Source organism: Schistocerca serialis, chromosome 3 (assembly GCF_023864345.2).
Source record: "Schistocerca serialis cubense isolate TAMUIC-IGC-003099 chromosome 3, iqSchSeri2.2, whole genome shotgun sequence".
Lineage (NCBI taxonomy): Eukaryota > Metazoa > Arthropoda > Insecta > Orthoptera > Acrididae > Schistocerca > Schistocerca serialis.
The window spans coordinates 439,196,980-439,223,989 of NC_064640.1; the positions used below are offsets into that span (position 1 = coordinate 439,196,980).

Sequence of the window (27,010 nt, forward strand, 5' to 3'; positions counted from 1 at the left end):
TACTGAACAGAATGATCATGAAGTTCTACAAACATTTCATATCTCCAATAATCACAATAGTACCTTGTCAGACACTTCAAAATTAGGCAAATAAAAGATATGTATTTTGTGTTCACACATCTGTTACTGAAGAAAATTAAAAACATGCACACACAAAAATTTTAAAATGTACTACAGAAAAAATGTTTAGACTAAAAAAAAAGTGAGATGTGGGGCATTAAACATGAAAGATAATATGTAAGAGAAGCAATGGAAATCCTACAAATGTGAATCATACTGTCAGTCTCTCTATTATAACAATGTCAACAATATCATACATACTAACAAATATGCCACATACTGGAATGACATAAACACAAATTTATGTTCTCAAAGGCAGTTTCTTCCTAGCTCCAAAATAATTAGCAGTGCTCAATTTTCTCTAACTATTCACATTCGTTGAAAATGTTGCATGTTTTGCTTTTACATGTCCCACTCCAGTCTTATAGCAAACATATCCTGTCCTATCCTAACCTAGTCATGGCCACCTGTGAAAGCAGTTGTATCACATACCAGCTGTCCTGTAACTCCTGCACCTGATGCCTCTCCGTCCCCACTATAGAACACCCTTCCTCCCATTCCCCACCTCCTTCCTTCGCTTGCCTGCTCAACTGGACAAAATCACTCATTTCAGTTGAGCTAGCACAATGTAGTCAGCCAGAACAACATAGTCATCCAAGTGCATATGTTTATATCCATTTGTATTTTATTGGCTGTGAAGGATCCATCTGAAAGCTTAGCATAGTTCTCAGTCTTTTTTTTTGTGCCTATTGACAACTAAATGTCTGAACTATACAGTGACTTTTTACCTATACTCCCATAATTTATATTCCATCAATGAATTCTCATGACTATATTTTTATCAACACATGGCTCTCTTCTGTCCTATGCTTCATACTATCCAGCCTTTGTTACTATCTTGCAATATATATCTGCTTTCTCTCATTCTTATACTCAATTCATCTATTTCTATATGTCTACCTTCTAGCTTCTCTGCACATTACCACCCTCAACCAGGATAGCCATACTGGACTTTTGCAGCAACCTACAGCACAAGTCGCGGCTGCTTTAAATGTAGCAGACATAATTCACCTGTGTACTCTACCTTCAGGTTACTATATTACAGTTAAACATTATTCAAAAATATTAAATGAATCTTCTGTCAGTTCTTGGTAGAATAACATTATAATAAATGAAAAGTGCTAGACTGCTTTTGTTCTATAGTAGTAATTTATTGTGCTAACCAGTTTTTGGCTTACAAGGCCATCATTAGACATTTATTGAGTCAATAAATGTCTGATGATAGCCTTTTAAGCCAAAAACTGGTTGACAGAATAAAAACTAATACTGCAGAACAAAAGCAAACTAGCATTTTTCATTTATTATTTAAATAGAAAATTACCTTATTTTACCTCCAAATCTATTCACCCTCACATTGTCCCCATTATCATGGACCCCTACTTCATCTATATACATAAGTTCAGTAATATATCCCATTTCTAGGTAAAGGCCAGTCCCACACCCTGCTCATTAAATGCTGCCTGCCCCATAGAATCAGCACCCTCCCCCCTCCCCTCCTCCATCCCTCTCCAAAGACCCAACCTTAAAAATCCTCCTTTCTTGATGCCACCCATACTTTCAGAATTACCTTCAGATCTTCAGAGTACACCAATACCTATCCCTCAGCATCATATTAGGGAAATGTCTTCCCATGGCACAGGTATCCCCTGAACCACATTTGCTACCTTCGTAAGATTCTGTTACTGTGCAGCCATACTTGAACCAAATACTATCTCCCAAATTGAGAGATTTCCCCTCCAGCATCTAGAAGAGCACTCTAGAAGCAACATTCAAGTTTTCTGATTTACTATCCCACCCACATACTCTACAAAATATCCAAGTCCATCATTATGTCACACCTACCACTGACCCTTTGGTGCATGATCATGTCCCTGTGGAAAACACAACTGCGAGACCTGTTCATGGTATCCCCACTGTGTATTCTAATTCAGATATATCCTATCAGAGGACAAGCCACCAGTGAAAGTAGTCCCATCATATACCAGCTCTCCTGCACAGCATTTTATGAGGGCATCACCACCAGTCAGCTGTTCACCTGAATGAACAACAACTGCCAAATTGTGGTCAAGGGCACTGTTGACGATTTTGTAATACACTTCTGAGCACAACAGGCACTATTTCAGTAGCTGCTTCACAACCTGGGGCATCTGGATTCTTCACCAGCTTCTCTGAATTTTATACAAAGAAGTTGTTCTTGCAACATATTATTAAATCCTATAATCCTTCTGGATTAAATCTCTGCTATCCCCTATTCCACACCACAACCACCCCTGCCCCATGATCCCAACTTCACTTATCCTGCTCTAACATCCTCTTCCCCATAATCTCCCTGTTCCTCTATTCTATCTCCCCATCCCAATTCATTGTGGCCACAGTAAGCACACTGGAGCCACATACCTATCCCATGCACCTGCTGTCTCTAATTTTCCCAGCCATCAGCCACTCCACAACTCTCCCTTCATCTCCACACCTTCTAACTTCCTTTGCCCACTCCCAATGACACAACCCCTCAGCCCAGTCAAACTGGGGCCTCAGCACAGTGAAAACTGCTAGAACAACATAGTCCTTGCAGATCAGAAAGACAAATTCGATAATATTGTAACAGTTTACTGCAAGAGCTTCCATGACAAATTCCCAGAATGACTTACACTTCTGAACATTTAATGTGGCCACATAGGACAAGAAACAAAGCTTGATGAAACCAGAAGTGAATAGCAGAAAAATCTTATATTTTGATGGGAAACTATCTTACAAGGTCAGGATGGGCACCAATGGCAGTGGTATATTTACTGCCAGAAAGAACGTCAAAGTATCTAGTGATGTTACTGCAGATCCTGAATGTGAAAGGTAAGCATCAGAGGTGGGTGAAACATATACATCTGTCATTTCTAAGGCTCACATGCTTCATAAGCTGTAGTGGCAGAATGATTTTTAAAAGATATTATGTTATTACATAAAATTCTAAGAAGTTTTAGTTTTGCACAAAGACCATAACTGGTTCAAAATCACTTACACAGTCACTCACAGATCATTCTGAACCAAAACAATAAATAAGAGGGAAGGCCCAAAAATTGAACACAGTCATCCAAAAACGCTTCACTGTGGAATAATATACATATGCTTCCTTCCTTTCAGTCATCTCATGAATGCCAAAATGGCAGATATTGATAGAAGTGATTGTGAAATAGGAAGTCAACAAAATCATTTGACAGCAGAAGGCAACTGGAACTGATTAGGTACAGGTACATCTACATCTACATCTACATCTATACTCCGCAAGCCACCCAACGGTGTGTGGCGGAGGGCACTTTACGTGCCACTGTCATTACCTCCCTTTCCTGTTCCAGTTGCGTATGGTTCGCGGGAAGAACGACTGTCTGAAAGCCTCCGTGCGCGCTCTAATCTCTCTAATTTTACATTCGTGATCTCCTCGGGAGGTAGAAGTAGGGGGAAGCAATATATTCAATACCTCATCCAGAAACGCACCCTCTCGAAACCTGGCGAGCAAGCTACACCGCGATAGAAGAGTGGCTCTCTTGCAGAGTCTGCCACTTGAGTTTGTTAAACATCTCCGTAACGCTATCACGGTTACCAAATAACCCTGTGACAAAATGCGCCGCTCTTCTTTGGATCTTCTCTATCTCCTCCGTCAACCCAATCTGGTACGGATCCCACACTGATGAGTAATACTCAAGTATAGGTCAAACGAGTGTTTTGTAAGCCACCTCCTTTGTTGATGGACTACATTTTCTAAGCACTCTCCCAATGAATCTCAACCTGGTACCCGCCTTACCAACAATTAATTTTATATGATCATTCCACTTCAAATCGTTCCGCACGCATACTCCCAGATATTTTACAGAAGTAACTGCTACCAGTGTTTGTTCCGCTATCATATGATCATACAATAAAGGATCCTTCTTTCTATGTATTCGCAATACATTACATTTGTCTATGTTAAGGGTCAGCTGCCACTCCCTGCACCAAGTGCCTATCCGCTGCAGATCTTCCTGCATTTCGCTACAATTTTCTAATGCTGCAACTTCTCTGTATACTACATCATCATCCGCGAAAAGCCGCATGGAACTTCCGACACTATCTACTAGGTCATTTATATATATTGTGAAAAGCAATGGTCCCATAACACTCCCCTGTGGCATGCCAGAGGTTACTTTAACATCTGTAGACGTCTCTCCATTGATAACAACATGCTGTGTTCTGTTTGCTAAAAACTCTTCAATCCAGCCACACAGCTGGTCTGATATTCTGTAGGCTCTTACTTTGTTTATCAGGCGACAGTGCGGAACTGTATCGAACGCCTTCCGGAAGTCAAGAAAAATAGCAACTACCTGGGAGCCTGTATCTAATATTTTCTGGGTCTCATGAACAAATAAAGCGAGTTGGGTCTCACACGATCGCTGTTTCCGGAATCCGTGTTGATTCCTACATAGTAGATTCTGGGTTTTCAAAAACGACATGATACTCGAGCAAAAAAAATATTCTAATATTCTACAACAGATCGACGTCAGAGATATAGGTCTATAGTTTTGCGCATCTGCTCGACGACCCTTCTTGAAGACTGGGACTACCTGTGCTCTTTCCCAATCATTTGGAACCTTCCATTCCTCTGTTAGAAGGGGGGCAAGTTCTTTCGCGTACTCTGTGTAGAATCGAATTGGTATCCCGTCAGGTCCAGTAGACTTTCCTCTGTTGAGTGATTCCAGTTGCTTTTCTATTCCTTGGACACTTATTTCGATGACAGCCATTTTTTAGTTTGTGCGAGGATTTAGAGAAGGAACTGCAGTGCGGTCTTCCTCTGTGAAACAGCTTTGGAAAAAGGTGTTTAGTATTTCAGCTTTACGAATGTCATCCTCTGTTTCAATGTCATCATCATCCCGGAGTGTCTGGATATGCTGTTTCGAGTCACTTACTGATTTAACGTAAGACCAGAACTTCCGAGGATTTTCTGTCAAGTCGGTACATAGAATTTTACTTTCGAATTCACTGAACGCTTCACGCATAGCCCTCCATACGCTAACTCTGACATCGTTTAGCTTCTGTTTGTCTGAGAGGTTTTAGCTGCGTTTAAACTTAGAGTGAAGCTCTCTTTGCTTTCGCAGTAGTTTCCTAACTTTGTTGTTGTACCACGGTGGGTTTTTCCCGTCCCTCACAGTTTTACTCGGCACGTACCTGTCTAAAACGCATTTTATGATTGCCTTGAACTTTTTCCATAAACACTCAACATTGTCAGTGTCGGAACAGAAATTTTCATTTTGATCTGTTAGGTAGTCTGAAATCTGCCTTCTATTACTCTTGCTAAACAGATAAACATTCCTCCTTTTTTTATATTCCTATTAACTTCCATATTCAGGGATGCTGCAACAGCCTTATGATCACTGATTCCCTGTTCTGCACATACAGAGTCGAAAAGTTCAGGTCTGTTTGTTATCAGTAGGTCCTAGATGTTATCTCCACGAGTCGGTTCTCTGTTTAATTGCTCGAGGTAATTTCCGGATAGTGCACTCAGTATAATGTCACTCGATGCTCTGTCCCTACCACCCGTCTTAAACATCTGAGTGTCCCAGTCTATATCTGGTAAATTGAAATCTCCACCTAAGACTATAACATGCTGAGAAAATTTATGTGAAATGTATTCCAAATTTTCTCTCAGTTGTTCTGCCACTAATGTTGCTGAGTCGGGAGGTCGGTAAAAGGAGCCAATTATTAACCTAGCTCGGTTGTTGAGTGTAACCTCCACCCATAATAATTCACAGGAACTATCCACTTCTATTTCACTACAGGATAAACTACTACTAACAGCGACAAACACTCCACCACTGGTTGCATGCAATCTATCCTTTCTAAACACCGTCTGTACAGTTGTAAAAATTTCGGCAGAATTTATCTCTGGCTTCAGCCAGCTTTCTGTACCTATAACGATTTCGGCTTCGGTGCTTTCTATCAGCGCTTGAAGTTCCAGTACTTTACCAACGCAGCTTCGACAGTTTACAATTACAATACCGATTGCTGCTTGGTCCCCGCATGTCCTGACTTTGCCCCGCACCCGTTGAGGCTGTTGCCCTTTCTGTACTTGCTCAAGGCCATCTAACCTAAAAAACTGCCCATCCCATGCCACACAACCCCTGCTACCCGTGTAGCCGCTTGTTGCATGTAGTGGACTCCTGACCTATCCAGCGGAACCCGAAATTCCACCACCCTATGGCGCAAGTCGAGGAATCTGCAGCCCACACGGTCACAGAACCGTCTCAGTCTCTGATTCAGACCCTCCACTCGGCTGTGTACCAAAGGCCCACAGTCAGTCCTGTCGACGATGCTGCAGATGGTGAGCTCTGCTTTCATCCCGCTAGTGAGACTGGCAGTCTTCACCAAATCAGATAGCAGCTGGAAGCCAGAGAGGATTTCCTCCGATCCATAGCGACACACATCATTGGTGCCGATATGAGCGACCACCTGCAGATGGGTGCACCCTGTACCCTTCATGGCATCTGGAAGGACCCTTTCCACATCTGGAATGGCTCCCCCCGGTACGCATACGGAGTGCACATTGGTTTTCTTCCCCTCTCTTGCTGCCATATCCCTAAGGGGCCCCATTACGCGCCAGATGTTGGACCTCCCAACTACCAGTAAGCCCACCCTCTGCGACCGCCCGGATCTTGCAGACTGAGGGGAGACAGAGCCTGAAACCGGTTCGTCAGACAAACTGGAGAGGCCTTCCATTCAGCCCTCCGGAATGTCTTTCGCCCCCTGCCATACCTTGAGACGACCTCCCACTCTACCACAGGTGAGGGATCAGCCTCAATGCGGGCAGTATCCCGGGCAACCACAGTCGTAGTCCGATCGGGGGATGCGTGGGACGAGCTGGCCGTCCCCGACAAACCCCCATCCGGACCCCCACAGTGATGCCCATTGGCAACTGCCTCAATCTGTGTGACTGAAGCCAACACTGCCTGAAGCTGGGTGCGAAGGGATGCCAACTCAGCCTGCATCCGAACACAGCAGTTGCAGTCCCTATCCATTTTCAAAGTACAGGTACCTGCAATATTCCATGGAGATTAAGCAGAATACATTCCTTTCTTTCTAGCAGCAGTTTATTGTAAGTTACTGGAGCAATGAAGTGTTGTAAGTAACTGACAAAAGTTGCAGGGCATTCCCATTTTATAGAAGGCTTATCAGACTTATAGACATAATTATAGGCTCAAATCACTAAAGTCTTCCTGTTGTACAATTATGGAATCTTGTCCACATTCACTTGATCTGTTGTGGATAATGAAAACCATGTATTCTGCAGTGTTGTCATTAAATTCAACTGACTATGTTCATTCATGAGATCCAGAAGTTGGACAGCAAGTCCAGGTTGATGTCATGTTCCTCGCATTCCAAAAACCATTCTATACAGTTTTGCTTTGCCACTTAGTTAACAAAATATAAGTCTGCTGATTACTGGACCAACTTTGTGACTGGATTCAGGGCTTCCAACCAGACAAAACTCAACAAGTAGTTATTAACAGGCCAAAACTGTCTGGTAAAGTAATTTCAGAAATACCCTAAGGAAGTGTTACATGACTGTACACATAAATGATCTGGCTAGAAGCTCCTCAAGGCTGTTTGTGGAAGACGCTATTGTATATAGGAAGTTGCAATGCCACAATATTGGACTGAAATGTAAGAAGATCTGCAGAGGATCAACACTGAACAAGGACTGGTTGTTGAGCCTTTACATAAATGAAAACATATTGTGTGTAAACAAGTGGAAACATTTATTATTATTCTATTATACAATTGGTGATAAATTTCTGGAAACAGTAACATCACAAAATATCTTGGACTAACCACATAAAACTAGTTGTAGGAAAAGCAGATACCAGACAGATTCATTGGAAGAATCCTAAGGAAACATAATTCGCCCAGAAGATACAGCTTATGTAAACACTTACTTGAGCAGTGGTTATCAGTCAGGGACCCTTACCAGGTAGCACTGAAAGAGATTGGTATGTATCTACAGAAGAGGGTCACATTTTCAAAGTGGGTTTCATCATGGAGATCTTCACTGAACTCCTGTGTCAGATATTGTAAGAAAGGTGTTGTGCATCATGGAGAAATTAACTGTTAAAATTCTGATAGAGTAGATTTCAAGAGGAGTCAGACAACATATTACTTTGTCCAAAGTACAACAGATGAAAAGAGCAGGAGGTGAAAATTCATATCTCTTCAAGAGACTTTTTAAAAAGCTCATTGTTTTAAGCAGCTTATTGAAACCAGATTAAACACAAAGTACAGAGGAATTTCATTACACAACATGGCAAAGAACTATTCCCAAAATCATCAATAAAAAAGCAGTACAATAGCTTTATTGATACCAAGTTGTTTGGATATGAAGCTTCTTAGAGTTGTACCTTGAAAAGGATGAAGATATCAAATGTACTTGACCAGAATTCTAGCATTCATCACTGAAGCATATGAACTGTGTCCCTTACATGACCATATATAGCACTCCAAAACAACTTGAAGCTGTACCCATGATTACAACAGCTGCTGCAGGCATTTATACCAGAAGATAGAATGAAATGTACACCATATATCAAGCAGATTGTTCAACTTTTGGAGTGAAATGAACATTTGTCAATGAAGGTGGTATTTCCTGACAAATCAACTCCATGTGTGTGTGTGTGTGTGTGTGTGTGTGTGTGTGTGTGTGTGTGTGTGTGTGTGACATATTACTTTGTCCAAAGTACAACAGATGAAAAGAGCAGGAGGTGAAAATTCATATCTCTTCAAGAGACTTTTTAAAAAGCTCATTGTTTTAAGCAGCTTATTGAAACCAGATTAAACACAAAGTACAGAGGAATTTCATTACACAACATGGCAAAGAACTATTCCCAAAATCATCAATAAAAAAGCAGTACAATAGCTTTATTGATACCAAGTTGTTTGGATATGAAGCTTCTTAGAGTTGTACCTTGAAAAGGATGAAGATATCAAATGTACTTGACCAGAATTCTAGCATTCATCACTGAAGCATATGAACTGTGTCCCTTACATGACCATATATAGCACTCCAAAACAACTTGAAGCTGTACCCATGATTACAACAGCTGCTGCAGGCATTTATACCAGAAGATAGAATGAAATGTACACCATATATCAAGCAGATTGTTCAACTTTTGGAGTGAAATGAACATTTGTCAATGAAGGTGGTATTTCCTGACAAATCAACTCCATGTGTGTGTGTGTGTGTGTGTGTGTGTGTGTGTGTGTGTGTGTGTGTGTGTGTGTGTGTGTGTGTGGGCGCGCGCGCGCGCGCACCCACATGCCTTTTGTCCTCAAGAATCCTCCATTCTACATGGCATGTTATGGATGTTACCATAAACTTTATTGTGCGGCATTGTCTCATGATAAATCATGTTATCTGACCTTACTTTTTTCAGAAGACAGTTGTTGGGATAGTATACCCTTATGTGCCCCTATATTAGCTAATCATCAACACTCATATCTTGAACAACACTTTTCCAACATATTAGATCAGTATAGGTTGACCTATTTCCTGGCTTCCCTGAGACCCAAAGACTACTACTCTTTGGGTGTGTTTCATAATGCATTTACCAAATTCAAAGATGTCTGTGAACTGTAGACCACAATGAAGGTGTGTTGGATCATGAGTGGGTAAAAAAGAGATTACAGATTAGATGCTCGAAGTAGCACATGAAGTACACATATCAAGGGATCAAGAGGGTCAAAGAAGAAAAAGGAGGAGGAGGAGGAGAAGAAGGATGAAAAACACACACACACACACACACACACACACACACACACACACACACAGAGAGAGAGAGAGAGAGAGAGAGAGAGAAACATGTCGTGAGTAAGCATTTTCATTAGTATACAAAGAAAGACAGGTAACTGGACAAAAGCTGCAAACCAGATCAGTGTTTCATATAGAAGTCCTGAAACTAAGCACATTTAACCCAAAGCCATGAAATACACACTATTCTGTGACAATAGGAAAAAGGAAATGGTAAAATCAACAAATGTTAAACACCTGTTTGGGAACAATACAGAAAAGATACTTAATGCCACAATGACAGCCGTCAGATGTAGTGCTTAAGGACAAAAAATTTAGCTACTATTAAGAGCTATTCCTCTAATAACTGCTCGCTTTGTTTTGAATTAAAAAATTAACATTTAAAATAAACACAAAATTCATGCTGCTAACAAAAATAAAATCATGCTTCTGTGAACGTGCAAATTCACCATTTTTACCTTATGCCATGATTATTCCCAGGTGTAATATGAGAGCCATCTAGGGAAAAAGCAATAATTAGATAGCAAGAACTAAAATAGATAAAATACACCTGCAATAAACATTTTTTTTCTAAAAATCATTGTAGGTCAACGATATCAACACGAGGTATGCTTTAACAGACATATTGAACACAAAGATAATAAATTTCCTGATACAAAATGTCTATCACAAACAAATATTAGCAGCCCAATCACAATTACTTCAACTACATTAAAGAACTTTAGTTAATTCCTCCATGCATTCTTGATCAGGAAATTCAAATTTTCATAGTGAGTGAAGTAGAGTAACATTTCAAATCTATTTAAAGAAAATGAAAAAATATAGAATGATGTCTTCAAGCAATATTTTCACATATTCCTCACTTTAAGGTGCCCTTTGGTTTTTACCAGTAATCTTTCTTTTATTGGTAGCTATGCTGTCAGTAATTCACAAAATAACACATCACCTTTCTACAGTGTTAAGTTGCAAAGGTTAATTATTTTCCTCTCTCTCTCTCTCTCTCTCTCTCTCTCTCTCTCTCTCTCTCTCTAATATTTTGCATTTCACATTATCACAGGCCAGTGCTTGATTTTGTGTTAAAAATAAGACTACTTCATGCAATGATTAACTAAATGCACTGCATGCAGCAATCAGGGCACCAAATGTATCTGAAAAGAATATTATCATCAGCTTCCCTCTTACCTTCAATGCATTTAAGCCATCATTCCTGGCATAACTTTTCCTTTGCTTTACACACATATTTAATTGTACTAGAGAAGAGGAGGAGGGGAAGTATAATTTCATTTTATTAGTGAAGCTTGATTACTGAATACCTCAAGCATCACAATACGAGTCATAGTCGTCAAGACTCATAAGTAATGACAGTGTGTCTTAGTTTTGGCCTACTGGATTCAGATTCATTAGTTACTCTGAGCATCTTCATAATTAGGTTATACTGCTGAAGATATACTACAGACGACTGCAGCCCTTTTGTAAAACACAACATTCTCTGCACACCTTCACTTTCTTAGAGAGAGAGAGAGAGAGAGAGAGAGAGAGAGAGAGAGAGAGAGAGAGAGAGAGAGAGGAGAGAGAGAGAGAGAGAGAGAGAGAGAGGAGAGAGAGGAGAGAGAGAGAGAGAGAGAGTTTTTTTTCCATTGCTTGTGACATGCGTTCATGTATGGGAAGAAATTTTCATCACCAGTATGTGTCAGCAAGGGAGTACAGTTCTTGATCACCAAACCTTGCACCAATGCCCCGGGTAATATCCTATGGATCCCCACAGTTTTTCATTGAGTGTAATTATATGTTCTCTTCATGGTGATCCATTCACTAGATGGAGACATTATGCTCAGTAATTTGGCTTCACATATAATGTCAGAAGAATGCAATGGCAAACCACTTTCACTAGGACCTCGCCACAATGACAATGTGGTATTTCCCACAATGATCTCCTCAATGCTCATTTCATAAGTACAGACTGAAATTTCACTTTGATGCTTAATTTGTACAATTTAAAAATAATTACCTGTTTAGTTTCAGGATGCTTTTGTTCAATAAGAGCTTGGCCGGAGGCCATGGTACGATCAATCATTGGCTGGTGCCCAGCTATCTCCTCTTCCAGTTTTCTGTGTTTCTTGTGCAGGGACTGAGCTTGGTGCAAATTCTGTCCTAAAGCTTCAGAAGCTGCCAGTGGCAGATGCTCCCTAATCCACTGCATCTCTGCATCCAACTCAAAACCAAATTTATGGAAACGTAGAGATTCCTCTAGGGCTTCTCGGCGGAGTCTAGCAGGCTCACGGAGTGCAGAAAACCTATGCAGCCAAAATTATTTCTTAGACTGGTAATCAGAGGCTTAAATTTTAGAGTCTTCACATAATGTGAGTTGTATATAAGTGTCAAATGACAAAATGAAATGAAAAAATAAATCAGAAATAAAGCTGTGCATAGAGCAATGACAACCACCACCATCTTTCATCAAGCTGGAGTAGAATGTTTATTATAGACCTATTTATTCAGTTCTTCAAGTCATCAAAATGAGTACTGACAGACAAGATGGTTAAATTCACCAAAAGTACTAAAAAGATTAAACACAGAGCAATACATTAATTTCTCTTCCTTCTTTTAACAAGTTTCTCTAAAGATTTGAGTTACATCATTTTGCCAATCTTCCCACCCCCTCCCCTCAAACATATAATTTTCTTGTTTTGTTTTTCTGTAGAAGAAAAACTTTTGTTCTAGAAGTCAGAATTAAAGTGTTTTGTCTTAATTTTTAATCTGCTAAAATTCATCATCATATCTCCTGGGTGTGCCCATTTCATTCCTTTTTGTCTTAGAGCTTTTGTAACGTTTTTCTTGTTTTCAGTACAGAAATTATTCAGTTCCTCATACAAGCACAATTGTCAAATCTGCTACCCTTATAAAAATACTGAAATTGATGGTATTATATTATCCTATGTACTCCACTCACGTAAGTCTGCAATACTACCAACAACACAAGTGTCATCAGTGTTGAATGACACTTCAACATCACAATATTTTACTAAGTATATCCTGCTGTTTCCCCCAACTCCTGTAAATGGTCACCTACCTCAGCCATCCCCAGCCAAGGAGAACAGCACTGCAGGAAAAGGGGGGGGGGGGGGGGGGGGGAGGGGGGACACACTTTAAAAGAATATCAACGATGAAACAAATATGACATTTTTCACACTGCTTATTCTCCCAAACTCTCTTCATGAAATCACTATGCCGTGTCTTTTCTACTCTTCTGACCATTTACTGCAACTTTTCAGGTTAAGTTTTTGAGTGAATCTGTACTTTGTTACTTCTGTTCCAAAGGCTAAACCATTTCTTACAATGCCATTAGAAGAAAATCTTGAAAAATCTTCTTTTTATATCTTATAGCCGGTTAATGTTTGATTATTTGTAAATGATGATCTTAAATAATTATTTGGATAGTCTTCTGTTGCAAACTCTGTAAATATCCTATCAACTTCCAACTGTTATCATCATCATCATCATCATCCTTCTGCCTCGGTTCTTCATTTTCTGGAACTTGGTGACTCCCAGCATGCATCATTTCTAATGGAGATTTTAACAAAATTGTCTTGAAATTATCTAATTCTTCATTTCACCACACTGCTTTTTCATTGATGTTATTTCCCTTAGTTTGAAAGTCTTTTGGAGTTACATTAGTCTTTCTAAGCTGACACCACAGTATAATCCTGATGGCAGTATAAACTCTCCAAGGTATTTGAAGGAGGATACCTGTAAAATCATTTTATACTCTAGTTCCAATGAAACTATCCAGTTCTACTGATGTAGATTGTCCATCTAACACACCTTCTTCATCAATATTTAAAGACAAACCTTTGACATTATCTTCTATACATTTTCTCTAGTGTAATTACTTCATTCTTAAGTCTTAATAATGAACAGAGCACTAAGTGTTTAATATAGTCTGTATTGGAAAAACTATTTTCCTAATCAGTTCCCTTTACTGTTGTAGTTGTTAGAGATGAGATAATACAGGTATTCAAATTTACATAAATGCAGACATACTACTTCACCAGCCTGAAAAAATTAAAGCATTTAACAGTAATTTTTAATCCAAGACTGATTATATCTTTGATGCCTTCTTCTGATTTTCTGATAACTTCGTTTAGTTTTAAGTTAAACAGAAGACATGAAAGCCTATTTTCCCGTAGAACACCTGCATGAGTCTCAAAAGCAATAGAGATTTCATAAAGAATTTTTTTTTTTTTTTGTTAAATTTGCAACAGTTAGCAAATTATTTCCCAGATCTTCTAATGAATCAGACACAATCTCTTTATCCCAAGTCACTCTCAAAAACCTAAAACGTGAAAGTCATATTTTGCAGCAGCAGGTCTTTAATACTGCCTCCTGATTCAGTATCTGTTCTTCATATGATTGACTCCCCCACAAGTCTGTCTGGTACTCATCAATCAGGTTATTTATCTGTTGCTCTAGTGATGATGGAAAGTCCTATGTAGAATACATATCATGGAATGAGTAACAGTAACAATTCACCATACAGGTTAGGAATTAAGTGGTCAACACACACACACACACACACACACACACACACACACACACACACACACACACACAAATCTGAAAAAGTTGTTAAGCTTCCAAGCAATGTCTTTCTGTATTTACCAATAGAGAAAAATAAGAGAAATTGTACGAATGTGTGTGTGGGAGGGGGAGCGGTTCTGTATTTTTGAGCTCTGAAGAAGTATGTCGTGTGAAAGCTTAACATTTTTCAGCTGGGTTTATGTGACTATCAACTTTTAAACACCCCAACTACATGGTGATTTGTAACTTCTTCTCCTTTCATTATTTCTTGCTTTTATCAGCTTAGAAAAACAACAGGTACACCTATATTGAATGGATGTAGAGCGCCAACAAGAGTATCTGTGTGTTAGATTTATCCATAAAATGGAGACCTTGACATAAAATATGTAAAACAACCCCATTCTGCACTCAAAAATATACTTGTGTTTGGTTTAACCAAACGGAGCAAGTGTTGGAGCTGACTCTGAAGATTGCTGGGCGCTATTCAGCCGAAATATTAGCAGAAAAAACTGAATTTACGCAGCTGCATGCCCGAAGTTTTATGGAACTGTCTTTACACTGTGAAAACATGAAGATGCATGCGATTATATATAGTGTTCTAAAATGTATGTCGGTAAAATACTGCTCACTACTGAAGCAAGTCCTTCCTCCCATCCCCACCTCCTTTTCCCACAAAGTTCAACTTATGATAATACTATACAATGTGTTTCTCCCCTTTACAGTTCATCTTTATTACAACCCAACTCAGAAAGCCTTAACTTGTTACCCCTGAAATGCTCACCTTCTTGTGTTTAACACATAAAAGTTTGTTCCTGTCGACTGACCCTGCTAAGACAGGTAACTGAATGTTCAAATTCTTGCCTATGTTTATGGGTACCCACAAGTGGACAATCTATGAAAGCATTTGTGATGGTCTCATTTCTTTCTATGCCTTTCTGGCACTCAGTAAACATCATTCACCAAAATTTGCATGTAGCCTAATAAATCTGAAAAGTGCAGGTATGACTGAGAATACAAAGACATAACCAGCCTCATTATTTCTTACAATAAATTAGCTTCACATAAAATTAAAAAACAAATCATACACATTTATAATACAGCTACACAGGAGCTACATCACACACAATACCATGAATGGCATATAATGCCTACATCACAACAGAAAATGTCACAAACAACATACTTTTCTTGGCAATTCCTGCTGGCCTTCAAAATATTATCAGCATCAAAGTGTCCTTCATGAGCCATTTCTTCTCCCATCATTACCAGATCATTAATTCTTTGATTCCACTGCTTCATGTCAGCCTCCAAAGCCTATTACAAAGAAAATGCCTTTAGAGACACAAATATCATATACTTTATCACACAACTCAGCAAACAACTCAAAAACTTTAACATACCTGATGCTTGTTAAGCATCTCTTTACAATGCCGCAGATCTGATCCTAGCTCTTTGCTCTGCAAACTAGCATCAATCTCGTCAAGCTTCAGTCTTGCATCATCAACAGTGCGATTATATGTGTGTTGGGCTGCAGCCTGACGCAACCGCCGACCTTTATCCAAAGAAAGATCTACAAGACGCTCCCAAGTTGTATTAAGGTCTTCAAGCATTGCCTGTACTTCCGGAGCTCTGTAATTTCTTTCTGAGATCAGGCCCATACCTCTCTGGAAAAAAAATAGAAAATAAATTTACAAGGAATCTCCAACAATAGTGTGTAACTTTTAAAACTTCACAAACGAGATTCAGTCCTGCACCAGGTGGCAAAGAGTGGGCAAGTAACAACTTTATCCAGAATGTGTTTTACTTGATATTCCTCACAACCAAAAACAGATTCTATCATAACAGAACTTTGACAGTGATAAAGTAGGTTTATAGCATGACTTGAATGAGGGGTGTGACTGGAAATGAGCACAGAAATTTGTCCTGTAGTGCCTCAGAGGGGAACAGAGATGTAGTTATTAGTTAACTCTAGCCAAATTAAAAATAAACAATGAGCATATATTTTTACTGTCCTGTTTAAACTAAATTCCAGAAAAGGAATACAAAAGAATAAATATTAAAGACTCCCTGGATATACTGCGTCTCAATTAATTCTGAAGTGTACCAACTATTGCTAAGTTGAGTGATTGCTTTACTTCTAAAGGTAAATTGGACGTTTGATTATTTATTGCAACTACCTGCTAAGCAAGTGTTGGCAAAGATAATATAGGATTGCATGAAGAATGTGGAGTGTGGGTGGGGGGGGGGGGGGGGGGGGGGGGAGCACTTGTGGGTGCTAAGTGTCTCAAGGCTATGTCAGTTTCATCAGAAATATATAACAAACCATTCAAATGCCATTAGAATGTTTATTACATGAATGACAGGTGGTAAACCTGTTTATAATCACAAACTCAATACAAAGTACATGTTTGTCAGTGTGTACTACAGAAATACTCAATATGAGACATATTGCATATTGTTGCAGTAGATACGGATCATGACAGTGTCAAGGATGAACCGGACAATGTGCGTGATGAGTACTGAAATTTTTTATACTGACTCAAAAATGAAATCCAGTTAATATATTTTCAAGGAAATTGAATATGAATCTGACACCAGAATATAAATTATCACTAAGCAAGCAAATATTCTGATTTTTGGATAAATTATGAAGCTTAACTTAAAAATGAAAAATTAAACTGTCATTCGTATGTTTCAGATAATTATAATTAATATTTACAGACAGAAAAACCTACAATGTTTAGCAAAAAGGTTTTCTCTGACATGTTAGGATAACTTAAGTGTAATTTTTCAATTTAATTTTACTGTATTTGATTTTTGTTGTGTGATTGTGTGCCATAAGCATCAAGTCTTCTACATAATTATTTCCTCTTCCTGGTGTTATTTATCTAGTCTGTTGCAATATGATGATGATTATATGTTACCTAGTTTCCCTAACTTACCTGTTCAAAATATTATTGACAGTATTATTCCATAAACAGTTTCTTCTAGATAAGTGGTAGAGGTATTGGTGCCCTGGACATCACATACACTAGTTCACTGAAGTTGCAACACTATTAATGACAAAACTCAAAATGAGATGTCTATCTTGGGATTATTGAACAACAGAAGTATGTACCGAATAATGTTGGTCAGATTCTAAATTTCAATAACCAGGTTGCAAAATGTCAATGGAATCTGTATTTGAAACAAACAACACTGCTTCCCTAACAAAGTGCTGTTAGAATTCAAACAAGTTGGCATAGTGTTATAAAACTTGGCTGAAGTATAATGTTTTCCCCTTTCTTTTACTTGTTTGTGGTATACATCAACACTAAAGTGAAAGTGTTTCCAGCAAGTACATCACATGACTCCATCCGAACAGGCCTCAGAAGGCCCACAGGTTCCAACTGACCGTTGTGTCATTCTCAGCCGATAGGCATTACTGTATGTGGATATGGAGGGACACGGGGTCAGCACAGCTCTCTCCTGGCCACTGTCAGCTTTCATGACCGGAGCCCCCACTTCTTGGTCAAGTAGCTTCTCAATTGGTCTCACAGGGGCTGAGTGCACCCCGCTTGCTAACAGCACTTGGCAGACCTGAACAGTCACACATCGAAGTGCTAGCCAAGCCTGACAATGTTTAACTTCAGTGATCTGACAGAACTGGTGATGCCACTGCGACAAGGCCATTGGCTAAATCACACAAACTATTCTTTAAAACTGTATCATACTTATCTTTGCAGTACGACTGCTTTCAATTCATTTTACTGATCACTTAATTTCATCAGTGCCCCCAATTTCTTCTTGAAATGCCCAATGTGTACTTGGTAAGATTGCTTTACCATTTTAATTTCAGATGCACTCAAGTGTCACAATCATTTAACTTGTTCCACAAAATAAAAATTACATTTAGTCAATTGACAATGGTATCAACCACAACACTACAATACATGTATGTAAGGAAGATTGACTATGTGAACCAGGCAACTGCAACTCACAACTAACTGTACTTTACTACACCACAGCAGACATAACTTGACAGAAACCTGCTTGTAAGAGCCACTATTCTAAAAAATGTTTTCTCAACACTACTCTTTTTGCAGCACAGTAGCACTTCCACATTACTCATCACCTTCCTCAGCATAAATTTTTTTAATGAAACAGCAAAATAGCATAATACATATGAGTGTCAGTAGTTACCCATGACAAATTGAATGTCAGAACAAGGAACGCTGGGATAAAAAATTAAAATCTTACAAATCATATACATAAAAAAATCATTTAAAAGATAAAAATTTATTTTATTTATACTGTCATAAATACTTGCCCTTATGGCTAAATATTGCTAAAAAATATTAAACATATCAAAAGGTTGCCTACCTTGTTGACTGCACGTAATTGGCCTTCATTTGCCCTTAATTCTCTTTCAAATGCTTCATGTTTCTGCAGTTTTCTTTCAAGATTTGAAAGATCACGATATGATTCATCTGAAGCTGTTCGCATCTTGTCACTGAGCCATCCTTGTAGGTCATGAACATCAGCAGAAAAATCTTGAAAATCACGAGATGCTACGAGGGCTGCTCTTCGTACTTGAGCTGCCTCTTTTACAGCCTGTCGTCGAGCAATTACTTGGTTCCGACGCTCATCTATACTGAGAGAGGACATGCACCATTCTTTATAAGAAACACAAACTCATAATTATATGAGATCATAATATCACTAATTCTAAAACTCAAAATTCTATTGACTTCAGTGTGCTTAACAACTAAAATGAATTATCATGATCCTTACTGCTTGCTGTCATAGTGGCCAGCATGAATTAGCTTATCTGCCATTTCACTAAATGCTTTGAGACGTTCATCTTGTGCAAACAAAGTATTTTCAAAGTCATCATGTCTTTTGATTAGGGCTTCAACATCATCCAGTGAACCCTGCATGAAAAGTGATATCAATAATAAAATGATATTTAATGCAATAAAATGTTACTTAAAAATATAATACTCACTTCAAAAAATCTAACCAGCACATTACAGAAAGGGAATGTTTTCTTTACAGAAAGACAAAATTTTGAAACACACTATTCCTCAAAATTTATATCAGTTAAAATGACTGCTCCCTCTCTAGCAGGTGCATCTAAAACTGTATACTTACGTATGAATAACAGGCATCCATATGCTAACTAGTTTATCAATGGTATAGATGGCTGGCAGATAATCTAACATTAAATTAGATGACAGGTCATTAGAGCAGAAACTTTTTGAGATTTATCCATAAAGGAATAACCCATAATTATTGCAAGAAAATTAGCCCAAAAGTTCCCTGAAGTGGCTTACACAATCAATGCTGATAGGCAAAACATGGACAATGGACCAGTCAAGAAAGAGGCATGTATTTACAGTGTAAAGCAGAAATGTATCAAAATTATTATGGACAAAAATTCTTATCTACATCTATATACAAAACTCACTCCAAGTTCAGTGTTTGCCAGGAATACTTCATGACTGGAAGTAGTAGCATCAATTTGGTCTGCTTCCCGATTCAGTAACTGCAGATCAAGACACTGCCTGAGCCAGTCTCCCTTTTCATCCCATCCACGAATAACTGCTTCATGTTCCTGTTCCAGACGAGCCAACAGCTCTTCCACATCTGGCTGATTAGGGTTCCGTTGCAACAGCTGCTGACCCAGCAAAGCCAATTCATGAAACCTGTGCCAAGGATAAATCATGTCACAAATTTGCTCCTAATATCATTGCTATCCCTATCTCTGTCATCAATACTACAAAGTAATTACTATTTTCTTTAAAACAATATTATGCCTTATTACTTAGACTTTAATATATTATACAACTCAATTACAACCTCTACAAATTTCTGAAGTGCAGTGAATCAGAAATATTAATGTCTACAAAGAAAAAAAGGTAAATAGATAGATAACTTCCCAAAAATTAATGGTTCAGGTGAGAGCTAACATATTATGCAAAGATAACCTTTTAATTAAAGAGAATACACATTCAGAAACAATATAGTGTAGTGGAATAGGACACAAATACAGACTTAAAATGATTTAGTGAAATTTACTGATTTTTTCAAAATATATATAGAACTAAAAACATCAGCTACAAAATTAAAAAAAAAAAAAATGCAACCTTCAATCACTCACTCAGGTACAGTTAAAAACAGTGGCTTCCAAATGTATCAACTTACTCATCTTCATGTGCTCTAATGTCATCTCCCAGTTCCTGATGGTTCTTTATTAAGTTTTGAGCAGTTGCAACATCACGTGCACTCTCAAATGCATTTAGAGCTTGTTTGACTGAAGCAACCCACCCCAGCTGTAAAATCAATACTAAATATTATATCCACAAACTCAGAAAAAAAGTAACTAAAAGTTGCTTTAATTGTAAGTATACATACCAAATTTTTTGAACTGTTCATAAAGATTTGTAAACCTACAGCATCCTCAAGCCTGGAGCGGCGTTCTGCTGCTTTTGCCTAAGGAAATAAAGCAATATTACTGCACATAACATCAAAATTTAATGCAAATCATAATTCCCATACATACAGGAATGACACAAATTTGTTTATGTACCTTCACTTTCTGCCATAAATCCTGAATCTCTCTTTGACGTTCATTCACATTTGACCTTTCATTAGGATATGATGCCTGAACCCTGAAATTCAAATGTCACAATCATTACATTGTAACACAATTGGGAACCAGAAAGTAACAGCTGAACAAACACATGAAATGGGAGATGCCAGGTTCTTCTGGTCACCAAGTTGGATGGTAATATTTTTGTGTGGGACCAAAACTGAAGCATTTAGATTGGACAACATCTGCCAGATTACGGTTCTTTGAGAATAGGTTGAAATGAAGTTACATGTTCGATTTAGTTCTGATTTCTATGAAAGGTTGCAAAAGATTCTCTAGTGTGGTGGTGCAGTCAGTCAGAAAAGCAAGGCCACAGTGCTGTAAGAGACTGGCAGGGTTTTCTAGGCCTGCATTGGTCTAAATGGATAGCAGTATTCAAAGATGGGAATAGGAAGTTGCCCCAGTAGTTGGAGGGCAATGGTTATAAGCTCCAAATTGAGGTATGGAAAACTGGAAATTAATAACATGAGTATCTTGCAGAAAGAGCACAGATAGTTCAGGGGCGGGGGGTCTGTGCCATGATAGTCAGGGAAAAACAGATGTCAGACAGATTTACTGGAGAAGTGCTAAGAGAGTGTACTCACCCATAAATTTACAAAACTCTCATTCAACCAACATACGAGTATCTGTAAGGGTTGCAGACCAACTAGCAAGTAAGAGAAGGTTCACAGGAGAGCTTTTTGCATCACCACGGAAATGCTCAACAATTTCCAATTGGAGATGCTTCAGAAAGATGCTGTACATTGCACCAAGCCTTAGTGCCAAAATTCCAAGATCCTGTGAACTGATGTGTGTCAAGGAACATTACTTTCATCAACTTATATCCCCACATAATGACCACAAAAGTAAAATGACTGATATTTAGGCATATAAAGAGTAGCATCAATAACCTTTCTTCCAATGTGCCACCTATGAATGGAAATGGAAGGAGTGAAATGAATTGGATACATCTGTGCCACAGAAGTCCAGCTAGGTAGATCAGATAATTAATGAAGAGGTACTGGAGTGAACTGCAGAGAAAATAAAATTATGAAAACTTGACAAAAAGAAGGGATTTGTTGATAGAACACATCCTGAGGTATATAGGACTGTCAGTTTGGCACTGGAGGAAAGTGATTGGGAAGGGGGCTGAGGGTTGTATTAATATAGTTTAACTGACTTTATGGGGCTCTTAACAATGAGGAAAACAGATAGCTATATGACTCTGCTATTAATAAACCTCAACTTTAAAAACTTATAAAACAATCTTGTGACAGATATAACAAACTATCTTCTCAAGAGTAAACACAAGGGCAGCAGAGTTTCATTAGACATTAATCACAAGCAGTTATCAGAAGGTAAACAGTTACCCTTCCTTCATACAAACATTATTCTTTATAGTTGGAATACAATTAGTTAACAGCCTTCTTCCTTCAACATACATTTTGATGCACATTTACTTCTCATTTTATAGCTAAATTCAACTATGTTAACAAGTAATAATCACTTGAAGGTAAGAGAAAGAGATAAGGTAGTATGGTCAACAGGCTTTAAAAGAAGTGGATCTAGTACTTACGAAGCCGCCAGCAGATTTACACGTTTCACTTTCTCCTCAACAGGGGCAAGTTCTCGTTCAAGCTGTTGGTGTCGCCTCTGTAATGCCTGCACAGTTTTTAGATCAGGCCCCAGCTCTGCAGTATCCAACTGCATCATTTTCTCCAACATCCAGTCACGAGCTTCTTCACATGTTCGATTGAAAAGTTCCACGCTGAAATAATACTTTCAAGATCACAATCACATCATCTATAAGCAGACTCATCCATTTAAATAATTATTATTTTTTACAGTGATTACAAAAAGGAAAATCTTGCACAAACTACCTGGAGGCACCTTCCAAACTGCGCTCTTTTTGGGCCTTCAGCCGATTTAGATTATCCCACAATTGATGAATGTGCCTCTGACGTGCTCTAACTTTGTCCAGTTGACTGTGACCTTGACGTACAAATTCATCTACTGCAGCATCAAGAGCCTCCACTCGCTTGCTACTGGCAGAGAGATCAGTTAGGAATTTCTGAAACATGACATACAAAGTAGATATTATAGTATTTCCACAAACACTTATCCAAGCAGTGATTTCAGGGATATGAAACCACAATAATTCACAGATTTTTCTTTGTTAATGTAGGAGTTCTTTCGCTCTCTCCCTTTTTCTGATCATCTCCCACAGAAAATATTTATAAGTTCAAAAACTTTATTGTGCATTGTTCACCAGCTGACTGTTTCACTTATCCTCTATCCCAGGAAGCATGTACGGAATTTTTTCATTTGCCTCCGTAACTATCACAACTGTAGAAAACTACTGCCAAGAAACAATAAAATCACTTTACTGTAGACATTCTTTAACATTTAAATGAAAACAGGGATTTCCTTAGCAATGTTGCATTTTCTCACTAATCCACTTTTAACATGCCATACATGTTACAATAATGTAACATAATTCATGCTTTTGCGACACATGCAATCACTGAACTGTAAGGGATGTGGTATGTGATATGCCGAAAGACAATGTTTGGTGTCATCAGATGAATGACTGGTTTATTAGACCACGCTTTTTTCTTTGAACAACTTTATTCTATCCGTTATCTTCAAATTGTGTAGCTCTGTGATTCACAGTAATTACACAATGTGCTTTACAACAATCAACCAACAGTTAGCTCCCACCAAGATGGTGCACCACAAGATTGGGCCAGGATTGTGCAAGATGGTCTCCCAGGCATTTTCAGAAAATTGGACTGACAAGCCACAACAAAATCACTTTGCTGGGTATATTTTTCAGCATTAACATGAAAACGTAACTCACCAGATATTATGTACTTCCATTTTCTCTATGGTGGTTTGACTACATCAAGTTTTCCATAAGCCATGATTACTTGAATTGCTAGATCAATCATACAACCTTCACAGTTGATACAAGCATGTTTTACTGCTTGTGCATGTAGCTGGAATCAGGCTAGAGTTGTGCATGCCACAACAGGAGCATACATTCAAGTAAACTAAGAAAGGTGATTTTGTGAATTATATAAGGAAAAAAAAATTTGCATGTGTTATTTAGTTCTGATGCTACAATAATTAACAAAGTACCTCACAATACACCATGTAAAGACGCATGAACATGTTAGAATGAATGAATGGTTCTCAACAAAGATGTGTCATTTCTTTCGTATATTCAACAGCCTGGGGCGCTACCCCATTATGGTACTTGTGTAGGGGAATGACTTGACACATATTTTCCCGGTTGTTAGAGTGGGCATATTGGATACAGGACTCAAAGGATTTTCTACATACCCAGTATGAAGTGGAAAAAAGGTGGGGAAAAGAAAAAAGGATGTTGTTACTTAACGATTAAAACTCCCATTACTTACACTAAGTTCAGGTTTTTTACCTGCTGAATGCATTAATACTGGATTAAATCAATGCACAGTTAGGTTAAATTGTTAAAAAATTATGAAAATCAAATTAATTAAACCTTTATGTTGGCCGACAATGATAATGTCTGCTCTGTATATTTTAAAAGAGTATGCACATAATCTATTTATTTTAATAATTTTTTTTCAAATATGGAGAAAAGCTACAGCAAAAACACAAAATTTACCTCATATTTACGTTTAGCTGACTCAACATTTTCATTTGAGTCATCAGCTCTCAACATGCGTTCCTTGTCTTTGATCCATTTTTCAAAGTCATCACACTCACGATAGAATCCAAACAGTCTGATGGCATCCTCAAGGAGGGCATGCCTTTTCTGTAACATTAAAAATAATAAGAGTAACAACAAGTGTTTTAAGAAAACAAAGAAAACAGTATTTTTGCAACAGATATCTACTTTATATGCAACTAAAGTCAAGTAACAACACACAAACATTAATTAACTTCCTCTTTACCTGAGCTAAATCTAACAGCTGGTTGTAAGTAGCATTGATCTTTTTTTGTCTCTTCTCCACATTATCATTTCCATCTGTCAACTTACGCTTCAGGGGTTTTGCTGGAAATGAAACATCTGAATTTAATAAGGTAAACAAAAGTTAATATTACCAGTCACTGCTACTAGCACATTTGTTCTGTTTGTCAGTTTGCTTCCTTCAACCACAATAAGAAATAGAGAACCATCCTTCCTCTTAAGTCAGTCAAAAACAGGCAAAGGCACAGGTAATATAAGAAACTGATTACATATATATCATGAGATGCATCCTACTCGCATTATGAGTGTGTAAAAGAATCACAGGATATGTGCAAGGTTCATAGAGGCAATGTTGAGAATGTCAATTTCTGGGTTCTTGGCCGTTCTTCTACTACTAATAAATTCATACAATAAGCAACATGCTAACTAAGCCTCAGCTGCAATATTCAACAACACACAACTGTTAGAAGCAATAAAAAAAGATCTCCACTGTTGTATTCCATATGGTATTCAATTACTGTCAGCCACGGAAATGAAACTTGAAATTTTATGCACAATTCCATGACTTCAAAGTGGATTTGAATGTCAGTTAGTGCCTAGAGTGACTGAACGTGGTATGGGCTCTTCTTTCATCTTTATGGTCATATTTTGTCAGTGAATTCTGACACAAATGAATTACCTTTAAGGATAACGTCAGTCTGCACGCACAGAAACAACTGCTACTGGGAGAAAATAGTCTCTTGTCTAAAGAATAACTGAAGAGAACATCGACTTTTCTGTCTAGCAAAAGGAAAATAATCCTTTAATGACCCATTAACAATGATGTCATTAGAACCTGAACCAAACTTGATATTGGGGAAGGACTGAGAAAGAAACCAGCCTTGTCCTTTCCAGATGAATCACCCCACCATTTACCTTAAGCAATTTATGGAAGCCGTGGAAAACCTAAATATGGATGGTCAAATGGGGATTTTAACTACCATCCTCTTGAATGTGAACCCAATATCTTAACCACTGCACCAATTCAGTGATTTTCTTATCAGTACACCATGAGTACTCTTGGAATTGCGCCAGTGGAAATCTTGAAGTTTTCGACATGACAGTATACATATTGGGAAGGCTTGTAGTTGATGGATACCACAATCAGAAAAGCAGTCAGCCCAATGGACTTTAACTGAAGAGAACATCGACTTTTCTGTCTAGCAAAAGGAAAATAATCCTTTAATGACCCATTAACAATTTGCCTGTGTGAGCAATGGCGTCTTGTAAGGTGACCAACTTCAAATGTAAATTGTATGCAGTTCTCATCACAACATTCTCTCGCCAACAAGTTGTGAAGGATCTTCAGACAGTTTCTCTCTTTACATGCACAGCTGCTAGAATAATAAAACTTTCAAATAAAGAATGCACATTTCTATATAATTTTACCATTAAAGGAATATGAGTATTTATTGTAACGTGAGAGTAATGGAACTTCCATGGAAATGGCAGTTCATATGTTTTGTGTACTCTAAGCTGTCCCTATAGACAAAAAAATTGCTTACATGGAGACTTCTGTTGTGTTTTCCGCACAGGCACAACTTGTTTGACCATTCGAGTTTTCTTGACACGGCGCATTTCACGTACTTTTTCAGGCCTGCGTACTTGCACTTTGACCACTTTTGGCTCAATTTCACGAACATAATTGGCAGGTACAAAACCATCTGTGCCATCTTCCCTTCGGACATTCCACCAATCTGAATTGGTCTTATTTAACAAAAGAAGAACCTAAAATGGAAAACACGTGTCATGAAAAGAAAATTAATTTCCTTTCCAAAGTAATGTGGCATGGTGAGAAATTTAGAAGAAACAACTACAGAATCACAATAATCAACCAGATTTCCCCTTGAGTAATACAACAAACTAAATGTTTGCTAGGTAA

General features: G+C 38.2%; 1 protein-coding gene across 1 annotated transcript in view; it reads right to left on the bottom strand.

Annotated features, from left to right (window-relative positions):
- LOC126470328 (spectrin beta chain, non-erythrocytic 2) overlaps window positions 1-27,010 on the bottom strand; it is a 304,767-nt gene that overhangs the window by 139,662 nt on the left and 138,095 nt on the right. Inside the window, exons 17-30 of the mRNA XM_050098113.1 lie at window positions 26,634-26,856; window positions 25,073-25,173; window positions 24,784-24,933; window positions 23,012-23,202; window positions 22,708-22,899; window positions 21,090-21,171; window positions 20,915-20,992; window positions 20,705-20,832; window positions 19,968-20,205; window positions 19,292-19,431; window positions 18,881-19,151; window positions 15,919-16,182; window positions 15,702-15,832; window positions 11,949-12,234 (exon numbers count right to left, since the gene is read on the bottom strand). Of these exons, the coding sequence (XP_049954070.1) occupies window positions 11,949-12,234; window positions 15,702-15,832; window positions 15,919-16,182; window positions 18,881-19,151; window positions 19,292-19,431; window positions 19,968-20,205; window positions 20,705-20,832; window positions 20,915-20,992; window positions 21,090-21,171; window positions 22,708-22,899; window positions 23,012-23,202; window positions 24,784-24,933; window positions 25,073-25,173; window positions 26,634-26,856 (2,475 nt within the window). The remainder of the gene's footprint in view (window positions 1-11,948; window positions 12,235-15,701; window positions 15,833-15,918; window positions 16,183-18,880; window positions 19,152-19,291; window positions 19,432-19,967; window positions 20,206-20,704; window positions 20,833-20,914; window positions 20,993-21,089; window positions 21,172-22,707; window positions 22,900-23,011; window positions 23,203-24,783; window positions 24,934-25,072; window positions 25,174-26,633; window positions 26,857-27,010) is intronic.